The 16,143-nt window shown below is 52.3% G+C and overlaps 1 protein-coding gene across 2 annotated transcripts in view; it reads right to left on the bottom strand.

Annotated features, from left to right (window-relative positions):
* Positions 1-76: 76 nt before the first annotated feature.
* Positions 77-16,143, bottom strand: part of POM121C (POM121 transmembrane nucleoporin C) — a 57,118-nt gene continuing 41,051 nt past the window's right edge. For both annotated transcript variants that reach the window (XM_059155729.1, XM_059155728.1), the window contains 8 exons: positions 7,802-7,893; positions 6,894-6,967; positions 6,327-6,451; positions 6,102-6,204; positions 5,692-5,886; positions 3,193-4,833; positions 1,635-1,757; positions 77-1,225 (listed from right to left, as the gene is read on the bottom strand). In XM_059155729.1, the coding sequence (XP_059011712.1) occupies positions 1,128-1,225; positions 1,635-1,757; positions 3,193-4,833; positions 5,692-5,886; positions 6,102-6,204; positions 6,327-6,451; positions 6,894-6,967; positions 7,802-7,893 (2,451 nt within the window). In that variant the 3' untranslated portion in view covers positions 77-1,127. The remainder of the gene's footprint in view (positions 1,226-1,634; positions 1,758-3,192; positions 4,834-5,691; positions 5,887-6,101; positions 6,205-6,326; positions 6,452-6,893; positions 6,968-7,801; positions 7,894-16,143) is intronic.

The raw sequence follows: 16,143 nt of genomic DNA, 5'->3' as shown, positions 1-16,143 counted from the left end.
GAAGCAGAGGTGAAGGGGAGGGGGAACCTGAATTCGAAGCGTGGTTCCTTAGTTTTGGTGTCTACCACAGCCCCGGGGGGGGGGGGGGTCTTTGCTTCCCCTCGGCCCCATCCTCTCGGGCTGCCAGCCCTTAAAAGTCGAAAACCCCATCGGGAAATCCAGGCGTGAGCGCATGTAGCGTAAAGCGGCGCTACTTTGCACGCTCGATGCGTGACGCCCCAGAAACGCGACAAGCGAAGTCCGGCACTACCAACATGCCGCCACTCACACGGTCCGATTCTTCCTCCAAACTCGATTCACAGAGCAACAGACGCAAGCATCAGACTAACACGGGACGAGGCCTCAAACATACGGCCCAGGGGAGGGCGGGCGGGCGCGGGCGGGCGGGCGCGGAGGGCCGTCCTGCCCGCTCGCCCCGCTTCCCCGGCGCGAGGGATCTGCCCTTGCAGCTGCCAGGCTAACAGTCTCGAGCCACCAAGCTTTAAGGGGCCAAACTGGCAGAGGGCGGGGGGCCACACACGGACTCAGACTCGGCAGGAAGAGGAAGAGCAGGAGCAGTGCCCACCGGGCTCTCCAAGGCAAAGCCAAATTCGGGGGCGGGCCAGAGCAGCGAGAAGTGGGGAAGCAGGGTCCCCTAAGGGGACCCGGGGACGACCACTGTTTACAGGCAAGCCAAGCACGGAAAAGCTGCGGGACCAACCCAGCTCCCCGACCCTGGTCCCCCGCTGCCCAGCAGCGACGCGGGCAAGCACTGTGCCGGCGACACCCCCACCCCGAGCTGACCCTCCGGGGAGCGGGAGGGAGGCCCCCTGACGACGCGCGTCCTCCACAGAAGAGTCAGGAGAGGAGGTGACGGTATGTACAGATGTTCTCGCCCGCTCTCCAGCCTCGCCGCAGCTGCTCAAGCCAAGGGAGCAGGCGGCTGCCCTGTGCCCCCGCCCTCAGAGGCCCGAGGCTTCTCCCTCGAGCGGGCACGGCCACCACGGCTGCCGCTGCCTCCCCCGGCAGAAGCTGAACGTGGGGGCGGCGGAGGTTGCTCTACGGAACTAGAAGGGTTAGAGGCTCCTCCCAGCAGGGGCTGAGGTCCACGTTTGGGCAGGGAGCGGGGGACAGGACGGGGACAAAGGCTATTTCTTGCGGGTGTGCTGCCTGCGGGCCTGCAGTCGCTGCCGGGCCCCGGGGGTCTTGGATCCTGCACCAATGGAAAAGGAAGGGGCCGCCGATCCTGGAAAGATTGGAAAGATTCAACAAGGCTTCATCAGGCAGCTGCTGCCTGGGGCACGTCCCCGGGCACCCCAATCTCTGGAAGGCTAGGCCAGCAGAAGGCTGGGGACTAGGCTGGGCCTCCCAAAACCGTGTTCAGTTGCTGGGGGAACAGGAGCGTGGGGAAGGACTAGGAACAACGCAGAATCCCAGATGACCCACTAGCGAGCAGGAAGGCATTTCTACCGGCTTTCCGGGGGTCTGGAACATTTCCCTCCAACTCCCTTCTTGGGCTGTGCTGGCCCTCAAGCCAAGCCCCATCTTTCTTGTGCTTTCGGGCCTGACCTTTCCCAAGGGCCCCCAGAGCCAGGAACCTATCAAGCACCCCTCCCTCGCTGGTCACACCGGCGAGCAGGAGACCCGCTGCTTACCGAAAGGTCTGACGCCAACAAAGCCTTGGGTGGGTGTTGAGGATGCCCCAAAGGAGAGACCACTGCCCGACGTGCCCACCCCGGAGGCAGGGGTGTTCTGACCAAAGGTGGGTGTAGAGGTGCCTAGAACAGAGAAACCGCAGCAAACTAGCACCTAGGCTGGCGCAGAGGTGCCCGCACTGGGTACTGAAGCCTGGGGGCTGTCCCCACAGGGCACCTCGGCCCTGGACCTCCGTGCGGGCTCACCCCAGTGGCGGGAACTGCTGCCCTCCCCACCTGCTCCAGCCCGGCGAAAGCCCCGCAGTGCTGCCCTTTCTGCATTCCCGCGACCCCCAGAGCACGGGAGGGCCACTCGGCAGACCCCCACCTTCCGGCCGGACCAGGTTACTTCCCTCTGACCCCGCGGAGTTCTGCAGCCTCTCCCGGCGTGCCCGCCCTCCAGGAACCTGAGCTTCCCACCAACACCGCCGCCCACCCCTGGGTCCGATCGCCTTCCCAGACCACACCAGACTGCCTCTGCCCTTGCCACCAGAGGGCCACTGTCCAGTCCCGCCCCTGCCTCCCGACAGCCCTCAGGGCGGGCCTCCTCACTCCTGACCTTGCCATCTCCCTTCGGCCTCCACCCCTGCCCCGTCACCCCTGACAACCCCCAGGGGTCCTCCAAGTTCCCAGAGGGCCCCCAGGTCACGGAGCCCTCCCGCCCCAGCGTGCCCGTGTCCCCGCTGCGGGAACCTACTAAAGCGGACACAGGCGGGGTCTCCCCTGCCCTCCGTGTGCTCACGTGTGAACGCTGCTGAGGAATAACCTAACCGTGTGGGCTGGCCTCACCTCAAATTCATAAATCCAGTTCTCCGGTGCTCAGAGCTTCCTGAAAATTCTACCAGAATGTTCTTTTTCCCACTCTCCCAAGCACTTCACGAGGCCCTCCCTGTACACACAGCTCCCCAGTCCAGTTCCTGGGACCCTCCCCCACATTTGAGAATAGAAACCACCAGGATGAGAACTTGTAAGTCCCCTTTTGCAGGGCAGATACAATCCCTTAATACTTCTTCTGGAATTCTATAAGGACCTCCCTTCCTACCTAAAATCCAAATTTAACTCTGGCCCTGAATGACCCTCAACTCCGCCTGCTTCCCCACAGCATTTTGGATCATTTCCATTTTCAGATCCTCGAGTCACACTTTGCTTTTCTGGGTTCCTGAACGAGCAGAGCTTGCTCCTGCCCCCGGGGCCTTTGCACGGCCTCCCCTGTGCCCAAAAAGTGCTCTCCCACACACACATACCCACCCACACTCCCAACCCTTGTGCACAACCCAGATGGAGACCTGGCTTAAATCTCAGAAGAGCCTGCCCTCCTTGACTCTCTGAAAAAAGCTCCTCCACAGCCACTCGTGACGTCCTGCCTTCTACCTGACGCTTCCTGCTCCCTCACCCTGTATTTAACCACTGACCATCAGCCTCGTCCCGGCCAGACTGGAAAGCTCTCTAAGTTAGGAAACTAACCCCGGCACTTAGGACGGCGCCTGCTGCGGCCGACCAGCGCCATTCCCGATCTTACCTCCGAACACAGGTTTGCTCTCAGGGGTGCTGCCCACACTGAAGGCAAAGGGTGTGCTCTGACTGGGTCCGCCCAACGTGCTCTGACTTGAGCCTCCTCCGAAAGGGGTCGTGCCGCTGGTGGTCCCACTCTGTCCTGTGCCAAAGTTGAACGCTCCGGAGGTGCCGGGGGTGGCCACATTGATCCCGAAGCCCCCGCTGCCAGCCGGGCCGGCAGATCCTCCAAACGTGAAGGGTGACAGCGTCGTGCTGCCGAACACGGAGCTACTGGTCCCGCTGCTGGTGGTCTGGGTCGTAGCTCCAAATCCGGAGGTGGTGGCCGCCCCAAAGGAGAACATAGGTGTGCTGCTGCCAAAGGCGGGCTGGGTGCTGGCGGGGGTGCCAAAGGCGGAGGCGGCAGGCTTCAAGCTGCCGAAACTGGACTGCGTGACGCCGCCAAAGGCAGGCTGGGCCGGGCCGGGCGCTGGGGTCGTGGCCGGAGTCGGGGCTGCAGAGTTCCCGAAAGTGAAAGAGCTGCCGAAGCTGGGGGCGAGGGCCGGCTTGGCGGCCCCCTGCTGCTGCCCGTCGGCAGCCCCGAACGGGGGCTGGGGGTTGGCCCCCGGGTACGAAGACAGCGCAGGCTTGGTGCTCGAGCCGAAGGGAATGTGGAAGGCCGGGGCGGCGGTGGCGGTGGTGAAGGTCGGCGCCGGCGGGCTGCTGGTGGCGGGCGCGGGCGTGGTGAGGCCACCGCCAAACCCGCTGAAGGAGGCGGCGCTGCTGCTGCTGCTGGTGGCGGCGGCGGTCTGCACGGCTCCGGGCAGGGACTGGCCGAACGTGGTGACGGCCGTGGATGCGGGCGCGGCGGGTGGCTTGCCGAACTGGAAGATGGAGCCCGTGGCTGGGGTAAAGCTGGCCCCGGAGGCGGGGGGAGCCCCAAAGAGGAAAGGTGGGGCGGCGGAGGTGGTGGTGCTGGTCACGTTGCTCACGCCAAAGCTGAACACGGGCTTCGAAGCAGAGTCGGCCGATGTGCTGGCTGTGCTCACGGGAGCCACGGCTGAGGCGGCAGCGGCCTGGCCGGCGAAGAGAGGAACATTCCCGGCAGTGGCCGGGGCAGTGGTCTGACTGAAGGAGAAAGGAGCAGACAAGGGCGCAGATGCAGGGGACCCCATGCTGCCAAAGATAGGCTTGAACGTGGGCTGAGGGCTGCTGGCAGGTGCAGCGAGGGCAGAGCCGGAAGGTGCCGTGGTGGCGACCTTGGAGGGGCTGGACAGCAAGGGGTCCTCGTTCTCGCTTTTTGGCGGGACTGCAAAGATGGGCTTGAACATGGGGGATGCTGAGGACATGCTGGGGGCTGTCGACACGGCGGGGTCAGCAGGTGCGGCGCTCAGCATTCCCAGCAGAAGACTCGGCTTAGGGGTGGGGGACGGGGCAGCCGGGGCTGGGGACGTGGCAGACGTCTCCGCCTGAGGAGCCAGAGAGGACACGGCGGTGTCGGTGGCTGGTATCTGGGACGCAGCAGGCGTCAGCCCCAAGAAAGCGGCTGCAGATTTGGCGTCTGAGGAGGTGCCTGGAAGGGGCCCTGACTGTGGAGAGCCAAGAGGGGCCAGAAGGCTGGGTGTCTTCGGAGGCGAAGGGGCCGCAGTGGCTGCCGCTGCCGTGGACTCTGGGAAAAAGAAAGAACGCGCATCCTGAATACCGCGACAGTTGGCCCTCGGGGCTTCCGTGCCCAGGGCCGGGGGCCGGGTGGGGGCTGCCGAGTCAGGGGCTCCCTCGATACCAAAAACCCTTCAAGTCCCCGCACCCTAAAACTAAGGTGCCGTTCACTATTTCCACCCTTCACAGATCGTAAGGTACTGGGAAAATATTTGGCTTCAATGGACAATCGATGTGTGGACTCTATGGAAAATCCAAACACCTAGACTCAAGTCCAGTGAAATCCCTTACTCGCCCGAGAACGGTTTAGCGCATTTGCCCACCGCAGGCGGGACGCGGAGCACGTAGCTGTGGACCCTCTCAGGGAGAGGCCGAGGCCTGGCACAGCCCGCTGCGTGCCCAAGTGTGCCCAGAGGAGTGTGCGCACATGCGGTGCCATGACGGACGCCCGGACACCTCGAGGGAAAAGGACTGTGTCCTCTCGTGCCTGTGGTCTGAAAGGCCCCTACCCGTGTGAGCCCGTTTCTATTTCAGAGAGCCTCGCGCCTCGCAAGGTGTTACCCGCGTGTTACCGAAGATGACCGCAAGGCTCAGAGCAGCTCAGGAAGCGAAGAATTTCAAAGCACGAGCCACGTGGGCCCCGTGACAGCCACGACGAGGCTGCTGACCCCAGCCTGAAGCGCGGCAGCCCCCTTCCTGCGAGCTTGCCCATCAGACTTCAGAAGCTCTTGGGCGTGCACCATCTCGGGACCGGTGAGCCACACGGGCTCAAGCTCCCCCAGGTTTCCAGGGGCTGGCGGGCGTGCGACTTCTGCTTCGAGGGAAACTGAGCCGTGTCCTGTGCGGCAGGGGGGGCTCGCCCACTCACCTGGGGAAGGCGGCAGGCTGGCGGAACTCTGCATCTTCTTCAAGCTCTCCAGCAGCGGGTTGGTGCTTGGGGCGGGGGCGGGGGCGGCGGCCGCGGCGGCGGTGGTCCCAGCAGCAGTCCCAGCAGCGGGCAGGGTAAGCGTCAGAGAAGGCTGAGTGGTAGGGGGCTTCTCGGTGACACAGTTTGAGGCAGCATCTAAAGGAAGGAAGACCGCGTTTGGCAATTTTCTCCCAGGGGTACACCACGGAGCCCAGGGTGTTCGGGGCCTCAGCATCTGCTTATCTGGAAATCCCTCTCCAGTGCCGGTGCTCACGGTTCTCCTGATTCTACTGAGGACCCAAAAGGATTTCTCAGATGAGAAGGACCCAAATAAAACCCTCCGGAGCGTGGAGCTGGTCGCTCTTCCTTACCGGTCCCTTCCGCCAAGGCCTTGTTAAACCACCGCAGCGAAGCTCTCTTTTCCAGTTCGAGGTCCTCGGCGGTGATGGAGTAGCCAAGCTGGGGAGGAGGGGGCTGCCAGAGACAAAGACGAGGGGCCTGTCAGAGAAGCTGGAGGAAGCCTGCATCCGGCTTCCTAGAGCTCGCGATCGCGGTGCTGGGGAGGGCAGGTGTGGACGGACAGAGCAGAGCCCTACCAGCGTCAGCCGGGCCCCTCGCCGCGAGGGCAGCAGCTGAACCTTCCGCTTGCGCTGCCCTGAGCTGCCAGGTGTGGGCGGGGAGCTCCACGAGTTCTGTGCTTTCCACATGGTCGTATCTGCAGCTGAAGCAACAAACGAGGGCGTGTATTCTTCCTTTTCTCTTCCAGCAATGGCTGGGTTTGTCTACCCACTGGTTCTACACACCGAAACTTCTCTGGGTCCCTCTGAAAGGTTCTATCTTCCATGGTTGGGGTCTTGGGTACTGTTCCAACATTATTTTAGACAGGAGGGCCCCCAACACAGGCAGACAAGTGCTTACTACTGGATGGGCACTACCTCGGCCGCCTGCAGATTGCTGCACCTCTGCTGACCGCCAGCCCCCAGTCACGCCGGACTGCGGTGGAGACCTGCCCGGGCCACAGACTACAAGACAGGCTCTTTCCGCTCTGTGCCTACCAGGCCCTACACGCAGCGGTGCTCATCGTGTGCTTCCGGACAGTCGGCGGGCTGCACACCCTTCAGACGCTCCTACCGCGAGCCACTCCCGCACGCTTCTCAACCTACCTCTCTCTCCCTGGGCCTCCGTGTCTGCTGCCAGCGGCGTCGAAGAACCGGAGCGACGAGAAAGCTCATCTTCTCTGCGGGCGGAAGAGGCACAGGTGTGCTCAGAAACACCTCCTGACTCAGGACACGTGGCTGGCTCAGTGGGCTAAGCATCTGCCTTTGGCTCAGATCATGGTCCCAGGGTCCTGAGATGGAGCCCTGCGTAGGGCCCTCTGCTCAGCAGGGAGCCTGCTTTTCCCTCTCCCCAAACCCCTGCTTGTGATCTCTCTCTCGCTCTCTCAAAATAAATAAAAGTAAAATCTTAAAAAAAAAAAAAAAAAAAAAAAAACCAAAAAACTCCTCCCCACAGAATACTGGGCAACTTCTTACACCCTCCTAACTACCAACCAGCCAAAGTCCAGACCATCATAATTTAAGATTGCAGTATGCCAAGACAAAAAATTTAAGAAATCAAAAGAAAATTCCTACAAGCCAAAGGGAGCCAGTTCATGGATGCCACGGAGAAACCTCTTACAGGAGGCACAACGCAGCAACCTTTAAAACCTGACTTAAAACTGCCAAGCCCTGAGAGATGTCACATATCTGACCCCAAGAGCAGCGTTCTAGTTGACTTCTGGTGCCTAGAGGGTCAGCTGCAATCTAGAGCGTGGCCTCCCCTGCCCCTGACGTAACTCACTCCGCTCCCTGTGCTCGCGGTGGCCTCCCTGCACAGCCGGGCTGCTCAGGCTGTGGGATGAGGAAGAGCCTGAGCCTCTAGGGTCAGCACGGAAAACCGTAGAGGCGAGAGCCGCTCAGGCAGGTACTTCTCACTGTCCTTCTAGATGGCAATGGGATTCTCCAACTCACAGCCGCAGGAAGCCTAAGAGCCAAGCCCGTGTCCCTTGGTTCCGCGAGTCAGGACTCCTTACCTTACTTTCTTGGCCGGCCTCTCTGGTGTCTGGGAGCGGGACGAGGCGGGGCTAGATAAGGGGGAGGAGCTGCGCCCACTTCTCTTCCAAAGCTGAAAGGTACACAGTGACACGACTGAGCCTACGGACAGTGTAACTCTGCCTATCAAGTCTCCTTTTCAGCGACCTACACATTTCTTTACAGGGAGCGTGACCGGCTCAGGTGGCGGACAGTGTGACTCTTAACCTCGGGGTTGTGGGGTCAAGCCCCATGCGGCGTACAGAGATTACTCAAAAATAAAATCCTGGAAAAAAACCCCAAAAAACATTTGTGAAGGAAAGCGAGCTGCCAGTAATAACTACGGGGGGAATAACGTGAACAGGTAGGGGAAAGCTTGGCAGTCAGCATGTAAGCGGGGAGCGCGCTTTCCGCACACACTAGAAACTGGAACGTTCCATTCCGTCATGGTTTAGCGCCACGACGCATACAAGTTTATAGTATCTCAGAAATGATAAAACTAAGAAACTTTTCCAAACCTCCGCCCAAAACTCTATCACAACGAAGATAAGCCAGTAATCTAGTCCTACTTCGGTTAAATTTTCAGTTTTACTCCAACTTTATTTTTTTTTTTTTAAATGTGCTACCAAGACATGTATGACTTTTGCAGCACCTGTGATGTTTCCCGTTACATGACAATGGTTCAGACACCCCGTCTCTTCTACCAGGCAGTCCCGATAACAATGACGGTCTGTTCCCACCCTCCCTCCCCTCCTGCAAAGCGGCCTTGCGGCAAAGTAACCGACAGAAAGCACCCGCACGAAGCTCTCTGTCTTTAGCCTAATCACAGCAGCACGGAGCTATCACTGTAGACATTTTTCTCACTGAGGAGCTTCTGGTGATTTCTTAAGTCCACAACAGTTACATCATGTAAGGGGCCGCTGGCTGGCTCAGTTGGCTGACTGTCCAGCTCTCAGTTTTGGCTCTCATGATTTCAGGTTGTGAGATGGAACCCCGTGCTCTGTGGGGTGTCTGCCTGGGAGTCTCCCCCCCACCCCCTTGCATGTGCACTCTAAAATAAATCTAAACAAAAACAAAAACCTCTCTCTGTAAAAGGACTGGCAGGAAGCAAGGACACTCTACTGTATACCCTTTGTACCGTCTCAACTTTCAACCACACTAACATTCCCATAAACAGAAAAACCTATGCGGGCAGGAAATAAAATATCCCCGAACCAAACAGAAACCATAAAATGAAAAGCAAATGATTTCAGTTAAGTCACCATCTTTACCTGTAAACACGGGAGTCCTGCAAGTCCACGGAAGTATAAGGAACATTACCAAGTGAAAAGTAAGCAAGAGATAGAACAAGTCATAAAAAAAAAAAGAGTTAATCGATGTACCTAGCAGTCAACTTAATTCCGCACTGTGATTCACTTTTTAATTAGCCAAGAACCACTTCAGAGAGGTTCCATACTTTACACTTGACGATGGAAGACGAGCAAGCGCACTCCGTCACCAGGAAATGGCAACGTGGAGAAGGGACAGGAGAGTTCACAAGCTGACCGCGATCAACCGAAAGGGAACAGAGGTGTCTACACAGGAGCCCGGGGGAGAGACGATGCCACGCTGGTTGGAAGAATCGGTAGAGGAGGAAGGGGACGTCGAGGAGCCTTTCACGACTCCCCAAACAGCACCCGAAGAAAGACAAGCCGCACGGGCTTGCGATGGGACAGACCCATCACCCCACAGCAGGAAAAGAACGAGGAAGGGAAGGCTCCAGGAAGGGATCAGAGATGACAAATGTCCTGGTCTGGCTGATACAGAGAACATGTGAAGGAGCAACGGGGGACACAGAGCGCCGAGCTGGGGTCTGACGTGCTGGAGGCGAAAGGAACTATTCCGACTTTGGAAAATGACGAGTCTCATTAACACACAGAGAGGCCAGCGCCGCGCACACAGAGGTCAGAGGCCAGCTCACTTCCGCTGTAACTGGTTCCCGTCCAACATGTGCTCTGATTTTACAATTTCGAAGCCAGAGCTCTTAGCATGGGCCGCCGCAGACCCGGCTATTTCCTAGGGTTCCTCCGCGAGAACGCGCCGAGTCAAAGATCTCTGCTACCACCTGCGCCGAATGTAAGGGCTGTCGCCTTTGCTGGTTACTGGAGATAATCACTACACGCCAACACGTTTTTTTCAAAGAGAAGCTTTAACATGAACTTTCATATAACGTCATCTCCTCTCCCAAAACCTACTTCCGGGAACTTATCACATATGCAAATACCACACACGAACAGGGAACTGGAAACTCCTGAGAACACCGAACAGCAGTTAGTAGCAGGGCTGCATTTCCTACGGGAGGTCACAGGCTCCACCATCAGTGAGGGCGCTTATCACAAACCCTGACCCTCTTTCAGGAACAGCCATGTCCTTCTAGAGCAACATTCCCGCTGGGGACAAGCAGCAAACACTGGAGAAGATGCGGCCTACACGTGTGAAAGCGGGGCGCTGCCAGGGAAGAGCTACCAGGCCAGGGGGACATCGTGGAGACAAGGGAAGAGGAGCCAAGGGCTGAGCCCCCACGTTTAGGTCCCCTTTTCCTCTCCCGGTGACTGCCAATTCCAAAAGGAGAAGCTGCAGTTGAGAGGCTGAGAGAAGCTTCTGGCAGTCTCACGTGGTTGCAAAGACAACGAATTCAGGGCTTTCCAAAGTACAGGGGCCTTACCATGATCTAAAGCTTCTGGTTGGGATCCTCAAGGCTCCGAACAGGGACCGAGAGGAAATCAGAAATGAACCAGCCCTCACCAGAACTGACCGCCAACTCAGAATCAGGTCAAGTCCTCCCACACAGAAGTCCTCGGCTCCTATCCTAGCTATTGCCAGAGGCGAGATAAAAAAGCTAAACCTCTCTGGAGAAAGATACCATCATTCAGAGCTTCAAGTCATTACCGCATTTTTTCCCCCCAATGTCTGACAGAGGAATACAGCAGCAACAAAAATCAAATATATAAGAAAGTAACATTTAACCAATAACCCAGAAGAAAGCAGACATCAGAAGACACAGAAGATTCAAATATCGGAATTACTGAATAAGACTTTAGAAGAAATGTTATTATAATAATTTAAATAACAATATGGAGAATCCTGGCAGACAAACGGTTAACTCTAAGAAGGATAACAGTAATGATTTAAGAATGCAATGGGTAGGCTGAAATAGCACAGAGCTAAAGGAAATTGGTAGACTAGACAACGGAAGAAATGGGGGGCGGGTACAAAACGATGGGAAACAAAGACAGACACAGGACAAAAGGAAAAGGTTTAACGTGTACTGGAACACTGAGAGAGGGGAGAAAATGGGGCAACATCTGAAGAGAAAATGACCTCAAAACAGTCAAAAGACCTTAAGCCACATGACATACCCCAAGGAATATAAGGCATATTAACCATTAGGTGAGCACTTAATGAAAATTTTTTTCTCAAGTGAAGTTGAAACACATACCAAAAGCGAACATACGCTGGGCCATAGAGCAAATGTATTTCAAGGATTGATAGAAGCACGTCCTGTTAACTAGTGGAATTTAACTAAAAAACCAGTAACAGAAAGATAACAAAACAATTAACTGTTTTGAAATTAAGCAATGTACTTCTAAGTACAGAAATCAAAAAACAACTGGAAATGGAAATCAGAAAGTATTTGATCTGAATGAAATTGAAAAATACTTCTATTTCAAGACTGGGATGTCGAGAAGGCTTATGAGAAATGTATAACCTTTAAGATATAGGTATGTGTTTGTGTGTTAGAAAAGGGAAAAGGCTGAAAAGACCCAGTGACCTAAGAATCTGGATAAAAAAATCAGAAAGAGGGATGCCTGGGTGGCTCAGTCGGTTAAGCATCTGCCTTCAGCTCAGCTCAGGATCCGACCCTCCCAGGATCAAGTCTTATATCTGGCTCCTTGCTCAGCAGGGAGTCGGCTTCCTTCTCTACCTGCTGCTCTCCCTCCTTACGCTCTCTTTCTATCTGACAAATAAATAAATAAAATCAAAAAAAGAAAAAAGGGGCGCCTGGGTGGCTCAGTGGGTTAAAGCCTCTGCCTTCGGCTCAGGTCATGATCCCAGGGTCCTGGGATGGAGCCCTGCATCGGGCTCTCTGCTCAGCCAGGAGCCTGCTTCCTCCTCTCTCTCTGCCAGCCTCTATGCCTACATGTGATCTCTGTCTGTCAAATAAATAAATAAAAATCTTTAAAAAAAAAAAAAAAAAAGAAAAGAAAAGAAAAAGAAAAAGAAAAAAAAGACTGCTTGGGTAGCTCAGTTGGTTAAGCACCCGACTCCTGATTTCAAGTTCAGGTCTCAATCTCCGTGTCATGAGTTCAAGCCCCACAGTTCCATGCTGGTCATGGAGCCTACTTAAAAAAAAAAAAAAAAAATTAAAAAAAGAAGGAAATAGTATGTAGAAGGCCAGAAATTAAATATATAGAAAAACATGTAATAGAGTGACTCCTAAAATTGGTTATCTGATGACACAACCTTGAAAAAGGAATTTCCTTAATCCAATAAAGACTATCTACCCAAAATCTACATCAGGGCACTTGATGGTACAGTTAAGTGGCTGACTCTTGGTTTTGGCGCAGGTTGTGATCTCAGGGTCATGGGATCGAGCCCCATGTTGGGCTCCATGCTCAGCTTGGAGTCTGCTTGAGACTCTCTTTCCCTCCCTCCACCCCCAGCCCATGTACTCTCTCTAAATCTTAAAACAACAACAACAAAAAAAAAACCAATCGTAAGACTCCTGTATCAAACAGTATATATAACAGGATATGTGGAGAGCACTCCCTCTGAGATCAAGGAAAACAAAGGTGTTTGTGATCACTTCTATTCAACATCATATTTCAGATCTTAACCAAATACATTAAGGCATAAAACAATATGAGAACAGTGAGAGAAAAGAGCTGTCATTGTAAACAACATGACGTACATACAAATAGCCTAAAGAATATATGGGTGCCTGGGTGGCTCAGTTGGTTGAGCCACTCCCTTCGCCTCAGGTCATGATCCCGGAGTCCTGGGATGGAGTCCTGCATTGGGCTGCCTGCTCCATGGGGAGTCTGCTTCTCCCTTGACTCTCACCTCTTTCATGCACACACTCTCTCTCTCTCAAATAAATAAAATTTAAAAAATACATATATACAGATGAGGGGCACCTGGGTGGCTCAGTGGGTTAAGCCTCTGCCTTTGGCTCAGGTCATGATCTCAGTGTCCTGGGATCAAGCCCCACATCGGGCTCTCTGCTCACCAAGGAGCCTGCTTCCCCGCCCCCTCTGCCTGCCTCTCTGCCTACTTGTGATCTGTCAAATAAATAAATAAGATCTTAAAAAAAAAAAAAAAATATATATATATATATATATATATACACACACACAGATGAATGTTACAGAATTTAGTAAATTTTCTGAATATGATAATCAGTAGTATTTGAATATATCAGCTAAAGATTTTAATAAACCACTTATAATAGCATCAAAAGATATATCTAGGGAAATGTTTAATATGTAAAACCACTACACAGAGCAGTTAAAGATGATGTAAATAAGTGAAAGATATACAATGTTCATGGATTGGAAGATTCAATGACATTTGTAAAAATGTCATTTCTCTTCAAAATAACTTGTAGAATAAAGGCAATCTTAATATCTCAGCAAGTGGCCGTTCTTTCTTTTAGCAGAAATCAATGAGTTGATTCTAAACTTACAGAGAAATGCAAAGGGTCAAGAGCCAAGACAATTCTGAAGAGGAATGAAACAAATAAAGTTGGATGACTTATCCTACTACACATCAAAACTAAAAGACTGTGTGGGACAGCTCAGAAAAAAAAGATATAGGGCAGAAAAACAGACCAATGGAACACAACAAAATCTAGAAATGGATCCACATATATATACTTAAATTATAACTAAGGCAGTACCACACAGCAACAGGAAAAGGATGGTCCAATATTTCAATAAATGTTGCTAAGTCAAGTGGACATTTCAACGGAAAAACGCTAATTTGTTTTTTTAATGATTTTTATTTATTTATTTGAAAGATCAGAAGTAGTCAGAGAGGCAGGCAGAGAGAGAAAGAGGAGGAAGCAGGCTCCCCGCTGAGCAGAGAGCCCGATGCGGGGCTCGATCCCAGGACCCTGAGACCATGACCTGAGCCGAAGGCAGAGGCTTTAACCCACTGAGCCACCCAGGCGCCCCGGAAAAACGCTAATTTTGATGGCCACTTCCCACCATATACAAAAATCAACTTCAAAAAATCAACAACAAAGAATAAAGCTTTTTGGTAGCATATCATCATCATGACTTTAGGTAGACAAAGAGTTCCTAAACAGTGCACACGAAACATTAGCCATAGGCGTAAAGTAAAGAAATTGAAGTGGTGAGACACAGAATAGGAGAATGATTTGTTGTAACACATACTACTTACAGAGAGCTTGTATCTAGAATATATAAAGAATTTCTATAAATCAGTGACAAAAAGACAAACAATAGAAAAGGGCCAAGAAACCAGAATAGGCACTTCATGAAAAAGGAAATATAAACGGCTAATGAACAGCTCCGACCTCCAGCTCATTCGCAATCAGCAATTATAATCACACGTAACCACCACAGGGAAAACTGCATGCCCACCGACGGGGGTAATCAGAGCGACTGGCAACATCAAGCGTTAGTGAGGGTGTGTAACCACACGAACAAAATCTCACACTGCACTGGGAAGACAAAATCACCTGAAATGTAACTTTATTTTATTTTATTTTTATTTATTTACGAGACTCCAGGATCGTGACCTGAGCTAAAGGCAGACACTTAACCAACTGAGCCACTCGGGTGCCCCTGAAATGTAACTTTAAAAAATGTCTCAACAACATCTACTACAACTAGGCATCACACATACTTCACATATACGCACCAAAGAACTTAATATAAGAACATCCAGAGCAACATTACGCATTATACCTCAAAACTGGAAACCCAATGTCCAACAGCAGGAGGAAAAACTTAATTATGGTATATTCCTACAAAGAAAATGAAAGCCTTATTGCTACATGCAACAATCTGGATGAGTCTCACAAGGAAAACAGCTGAGTGAGAGAAGCCAAACACAAAAGAAAGTGTATCCTGGTCGCCATTGATGTAAAGTTTAAAAATATTCTTAAATATTTTTAAAATAGTGCTACTACTGGGGCACCTGCATGCCCCAGTGGGTTAAGCCTCTGCTTTTAGCTCAGATTGTGATCTCAGGGTCCTGGGATTGAGCCCCCACATCGGGCTCTCTGCTCAGCGGGGAGCCTGCTTCCCCCTACCTACTTGTGATCTCTCTGTCAGATAAATAAAATCTTAAAAAATAAATAAATAAAATAAATAATAATATTTTAAAAAAAATCAGTGCTACTACTCAAGAAGGAATAGGTATGGGGGGACTTCTGGGTGTTAAAAATTATTTATTACTTAACCTGGGTGGTAGTTAAATGGAGACACACACTTTAGCTATTTGTTTTTCTACATTATACTCTAATTAAAAAAACAAAACAAAAACTATAGATCTGACACAAAATGCTATGCAATATATGATTAAAAAAAGAGACAAAAAAGCATGTATGTGCTGACCCCATTGTGTAACACACACCAAAAATTCTGTGTATTATCTGTGGTCACATACGTAGTATGAATGTCAACAACAGGTACCTATGGGACAGAAGCAGGGACAGCCAGGACAGGGGCATCTTATTTTACTTAACAGCTAGCTATACTTACAAACTTTCTGAAATCAGGAAAGGTACCACTGGCAGCACATGTCATAAATTCCAACAAGCAGAGTACAAAGTAAAAGGCTTCCCTTCTACCTCAACCTCAAACCTTATTCCCAGTTTCTAACAAAATCTATCGAAATTACTCTATGCACATTAAAAAAAATCAAAGAAACCTGGAAGCACAAGTACCAGAGGACACTATACACAAAGCTCTGCACCTTGCTTTGGCTCTATTAAGCTACTTATTCTGACAGTTACACAGTACTGCAACTTACAGAAATACTGTCAACCAGCCCCCTGAAAAGGTACATTTACATGGTTTCCGAGTTTCTATTATTAAAATGTTACAGCCAACATCCTCGTGTATGCTTCTGAGGGTATGTACAGAATTAATTCATAAGGAGCAGACCTGCTGGGTCAAAAGGCACATGCATCGCAAGGGCCCACGCATCGCTAATACTGGTACTTACTGCCACACTGCTCTCCAGGGGATTGTACCAATGGACACTCCCATCAGCAACACACAAGAAGCCCGTTTTTGCAAATACTTTTATGGTTTTTATTTCACATCTAAAT

This window comes from Mustela lutreola, chromosome 17 (assembly GCF_030435805.1).
Source record: "Mustela lutreola isolate mMusLut2 chromosome 17, mMusLut2.pri, whole genome shotgun sequence".
Lineage (NCBI taxonomy): Eukaryota > Metazoa > Chordata > Mammalia > Carnivora > Mustelidae > Mustela > Mustela lutreola.
Note: the sequence above shows the minus strand (reverse complement) of the source record. Positions and strands in the feature narration are given on the sequence as shown.